Source organism: Atta colombica, unplaced genomic scaffold, assembly GCF_001594045.1.
Source record: "Atta colombica isolate Treedump-2 unplaced genomic scaffold, Acol1.0 scaffold125, whole genome shotgun sequence".
Lineage (NCBI taxonomy): Eukaryota > Metazoa > Arthropoda > Insecta > Hymenoptera > Formicidae > Atta > Atta colombica.
In genome coordinates this window covers 900,027-905,833 of record NW_017259212.1, presented here as the reverse complement: position 1 = coordinate 905,833, position 5,807 = coordinate 900,027, and the positions used below count along the sequence as shown (strand labels likewise).

Genomic DNA, 5,807 nt, shown 5'->3' with positions numbered 1-5,807 from the left:
GCAATTACAGATTACAATTCATAATATAATAATATAATACAAATAATATAAACACAATACAAATAATATAAATACAAATAATTTAAATAATATAAATAATACATAATAGAATATAAATAATTAATAAAGCAATGAGAAAATTACTTTTTTTTCACAATATTGGATAATATCTGAAGACAATATCTGAATTAATTAAAACATAACAATTTTTAATCAATCTATTAATTAAAAATTTTTTTTCCTAAAATTTTTGTTACAACACTAATATTATTATGGGTAAATATGGCCTGATGGAAAAAGGTTAGTTTTTTAATAATTGATTTTTTTAACAATTAGAACTTAATGATTTTACGATAAGAAAAATTTTTAATTAATAGATTGATTAAAAATTGTTATGTTTTAATTAATTCAGATATTGTCTTCAGATATTATCCAATATTGTGAAAAAAAAGTAATTTTCTCATTGCTTTATTAATTATTTATATTCTATTATGTATTATTTATATTATTTAAATTATTTGTATTTATATTATTTGTATTGTGTTTATATTATTTGTATTATATTATTATATTATGAATTGTAATCTGTAATTGCACTTATATTAATGTTAACCTACTAATGTTAATTATTTTATTTTCATGAATTATATACTGATGCATACATAATTTATTGCAAGTGTTCGGTATTATAGTGATAATTGCATGATAAAATAATAGTTAAGAACTCTATTTTTATAGTTGTTATTGCTAATGTTAATAATAGTAATTATATTTATTGTTCTATATAAAAAATAGTTGGTCCCGAAAGTGACTGTAATATTATTATAAATAACTATAATATTATTATAGTCATTTTCAGAACCAACTATATATATTGTCAGGGCTGAAAAATCAATTTTTGAGAACAGACATGTTTAACGTTGCTAATATGTTAATATTACAGCAACGTTGCAGCAACATTTCACAACGATTTTGCAATGTCGCAATCTTTCAATGAAATATTTCTACGATGTTTCAGCAATTTTTCTGTGCTGAGTATTAATGATGAATATTATTGATAGAGTTATTGTATAAAATGTAAATGGAGAAGTTATAGCATACTATCTTTCCTTTACATTTTTATTGTTAGACATTGACAAATATAAAAAATTATTAGATGGTTCCATAAGTTGCTAAAATCAAGTTTAAATATAAATTTAAAATCTTTTGCCTCATTATTTTATAATGTTATCCAACTTACACACACACACACACACACACACACACACACAATATAACTCATAATCATTAACATAAACATATTTTTAATTTGTGATAAAGATGACAAAGAAAACATACTGCATTTTTCCACCAAACATAATGCATGTTTACTACATGTAATGTATATGTAACGTACATGTAACATGAAATGCTCAACAATATAACTATAACATATTGTGTTTACTGAGTCATTACTTTAATTGCTATAACGCCGCCGAAACTGCTAAAATTATTTGTGAAACTTATGGTGCTCTCACAATAAATGCTCTTACAATAAATCTTTCCAAATAATTTTAATAAAAGTAATGAAGTATATACAGTACCAAATATATATACTTTTTTCGATTTTCATTTCGAATAAAATTAAAAATATAAGTTTATGTTAACAGTTATAAGCTTTAAATTAGATAATGTTATAAAAAAATGAGAGTATCTACATGTTTTGTGTTTTATCTAAATTTGATCCTAGGGACTTATGGAACCACCTAATATATATTATAAATGTAAATAAAAAAATAGAATAAATCCTCAAGAGACATAAGAAAATTTGCTGAAAAAGTTATTACAATATTTAAAAAGTTATAAGATTTAAATTTTAATCATATCTTTTTTTAAATATTTTCAAAATGTACTTATCTGCATCTAAATTGTCGTATATTCTTTATTTTGTAATAGTATGTTATATTTTCCAAAATGAGTATCACAAATGATATTAGAATCCCGTAATATAACATTAAAAAAATGAAATAGACTTGATGAAAATCAATCGGGTTGAATATTTCTTGGTCTATTTCTTCCAGTTTGGCATTAAACCAAGTATTTTTAAGATCATCAAGCAGTCCAACTTCTCTGAATTTGGTAATTCTGGAAAGGAGAGATCGTTAAGTAATCTTTAAGCTAATTAGTAATAGTTTTTTAAATAATAATAAGTATAATTTATGCAATATTCACGCATATTCGAAGTTCTTTTTGTAACGATAATTTTTCTGAAATGCAATTGTTATCCAGGTCGTGTTGGCTTTACTCGTAGCTCGAAGCTGGCACTTTCTGCTTAATGCCATAAATCGATCATCGCCATCAAATATCGCATATCTCGTCAAGTTAGAACAAATAATACTATACATGTCTTCTGCAATATCTATAAAATTCATACGCGCAGATGGATTTTCGCCAACCAAGTTTCTATACGTAAACTAAAAATAATAAGTTGTAAATTTATTATACTTAAATGTGTTTGTATTATTGGGAGTACAAATTAATTCGATCCGTTTTTTTGTGCATTTATTTCAAAACAAAATGGATGAACAGATCAATTAAAGTATTGTCCATTGCTGTCTACTACTTTTTCCCATCTCTCAGGCAATTTTCGAATTCCATCTCGAAAAAATGATGTTTTTGGAGGCGATCCAATTTTGGAGCCAATTTTCGATTTCTGCGAAAGAAGTGAACCGGTGACTTGCCAAATCGTGCTGCATCCTTCGGAACAACCAGTAATCAGAAGGAGCAATGTCCGGAGAATACGCTGGGTGTGATAAAACATCCCATTTGAGCGTTTTCAAATATTTTTTTACGACTTTAGCGACATGAGACCGAGCGTTGTCATGAAGAAGAATAACTTTATCATGTCTTTACTCGTATTCCGGCCGTTTTTCTCGTAATGCGGCTCAAACGAATCGATTATAGCCGATATCGATCGCCCATAATGGAATCGCCAGGTTTCAGCAGCTCATAATAAACAAGATCCTTTTGATCCCACCAGATACAGAGCATGATCTTCGAACCATGAATGTTCGGCCGTGGTGTTGAGGTCGATGGCAACGATTGACCGGGCTTAGCGTAGTATTTTTTCTTCTTAGGATTGTCATAGAATATCCATTTCTCATCTCCAGTCACAATCTGATGCAAAAAATTTTTTCTCTGTTGTCTTGGAATCAGCTGTTTTCAAGTGAAAAATCGCCTTTCAACATCTCTCGATTTCAGTTCATGAAGCACCCAATTTCCTTGTTTTTGAATCATTCCCATGGCTCTCAATCGTACAGAAACGGCTTGTTGAGTTACCTCCAATGATTTTGCAAGCTCCTTTTACGTTTGATTCTGATTTTCTTCGAGTAATGCCTCTAATTCTTTGTCTTCGAATTTTTTTGGCTGTCCAGAGGTTTGTCTTCAACGCTGAAATCTCCATCCTTGAAACGTCGAAACCATTCCATACATGATTTATCAGTTGGAGCAGTGTCACCATAAACTTCGACAAGCATTCGATGGGCTTCAGCCGCATTTTTCTTCCAATTAAAGCAAAAAATCAAAATCTCCCGCAAATGCTGCTTGGTTAACACAAAATTCGACATTTCAAACACAGTAAAAATCAAGGTTTTTGTATGAAACTCAAAGCGATATAAACTGAATATTATTAGCAGATGTTTAACCTCTCTGAAACCGCTCAAATCAGTTGTCATTATGAACTATTCACAACAGCTGGAACTATCTTTAGGAAACGGAACTAATTTGTACTCCCAATATTTGTCATAGATGTTTTAAATTATATAAGATAATTAAAAATAATGTATTTTCAATATGATTTTTTCTTTACTTTATTTTTAAATTGCTTTTTTAAATTACGGAAAAAACTTTGTTTTAGCAACAAAAACATAAATCGATGAAATATTATTTTTTAATAGCTGATTAATATTTCTAATAGAAAAGAGATTTTTTTTTTTTACATATATGCATATAAAATCTTTGATATTTACATTTAACGAAGAGGCAAAAGAGCTGCCACGATATACCAGTAAGAAGTATTTTGTATTATTGAAAAGAGAATCTATATCTTCAAACGACAGCATCTGCTCTCTGTATGTCATCCGATATATGAGATGAGAACTAAAGGCTAACAGTGTTAGCCACGCAAATAAAGTCTTTGACAATGTCAAAATCTTAAACTTGTTATAAAAAGCATTGGGTATGTAGCCTGTAAAAAATGATACTTTATTTTATCCAAATTTCAATCGTTAAATGCTTAATTTCGATCCAAAAATCTTCTTTTACTCTATTTTATAGAATACTATCAAATTGCTAATTCTTGTTTTCACAAAAATGCTTTTGCTTAATTTCTTTTTTAATTGTATTATGCACCTCGTGCGCTCATTATGGTGAACGAATAGAAAAAATGATCGCCTAGGCTGAAACCTACGGAGTCTTTTCTTTTGTGTTTAGATTTGCTCATCGATACTTTTTGCAGAAAATAACCAACGCAACTTAAAATGATGAACAAAAATATTATATATAACCACGTTTGCCATGAAAATAGCGTAAATACCCATGTATTATCGTATAGCCATTTCGGATGAACATAAATGTAGTATCTAAAATATCAATTTATTAATAACAACTGTATCTTGCAAATGAAAAGATTCTCGAATTGTTTCTAATTTTTATTAAAAGCAAGAACATAGATGAATAATTTCTCATTTATTATTTATTATTATGTATATATTTTGATGGATAAGCTCACGTGCTTTTCCAAGCAGGCGTTATATAATCCACTGCGTTCATGCGAGAGAAATAGAATGTACTTCTCATGATTACTTGCGCTTCATTTCGCTCGAGCATGCCAAGCAAACCACTATGATTACCATTTTCCAGCAACTCACCAAAATTTCGATCGATTGATTTTATTGGGATAAATCTGAGGAATGTAATACTTTGACTTTTGTAGCCAAAGTAAAAATTTTAATGGATAAGTCACATGTAAGGGGAGAATAGAAGCGTAAATGAAGTTTCTAGAAGACAAAAATTAAAATAACAAAATATAAAAGAGGTGTTTAAACTTCTTTTATTATTTCAATTTTATATTTTATATTTTATTGTTTCAATTTTTGCCTTATAAAAGTCTTATAAAAGCTTTGTTGATGCTTTTGCTATCCTCCTCTTGCATTTTACGCTCTGATTTTTATTTTTGCAGTATAAACAAATGCAGAGTATAAAATTCCAAACATTATGTAAGAAATTTTATTTTCAATTATATCAAAATGTATATCATAAAGAAAATAGTTACTGTAACATTTTAACATACGTAAAATTGAGATAATCCTCAAGAAGGTACCACAGTTGGCCAAAAATACCATCAATTTTTGTATCATTGTCCTTAAACATTACCATATTCATTTCCTACAAGCATAAGAAATTATAAGAATTGTTGTTTATTTATTATAACAGTAGAAAAGAAAGTGGTTTATGGATTTCTATTTATATTATAACTTGTGTGTGTGTGTGTGTGGGGGGGGGGAGGGGGGGGGAATATGATCTATTTTAACTCTGCAAATGTTTCATTGATCAATCAGAAGAAAGAATTTTTACAAATTGATCAATCAAAGAATGCTTCAAAGCATTTCTAGCATAAAGTGGATTGCATCCTTGATTAATCAATACTTAAATTCAAAATTTAACCATTACATTTCATAGTATTGTTCATAGTATTTAATTAATTTTAGATCAAAATATTGAAAAAATTATTATTTAAGACATTATTTATAAAAATGTGGCAACATATT

The 5,807-nt window shown here is 28.1% G+C and overlaps 1 protein-coding gene across 1 annotated transcript in view; it reads right to left on the bottom strand.

Moving 5' to 3' along the window:
- Positions 1 to 1,892: 1,892 nt before the first annotated feature.
- Positions 1,893 to 5,807, bottom strand: part of LOC108694766 — a 4,292-nt gene continuing 377 nt past the window's right edge. Inside the window, exons 2-6 of the mRNA XM_018204424.1 lie at positions 5,330 to 5,424; positions 4,769 to 4,942; positions 4,448 to 4,619; positions 2,383 to 2,453; positions 1,893 to 2,124 (exon numbers count right to left, since the gene is read on the bottom strand). Coding sequence (XP_018059913.1) covers positions 1,893 to 2,124; positions 2,383 to 2,453; positions 4,448 to 4,619; positions 4,769 to 4,942; positions 5,330 to 5,424 — 744 coding nt within the window. The remainder of the gene's footprint in view (positions 2,125 to 2,382; positions 2,454 to 4,447; positions 4,620 to 4,768; positions 4,943 to 5,329; positions 5,425 to 5,807) is intronic.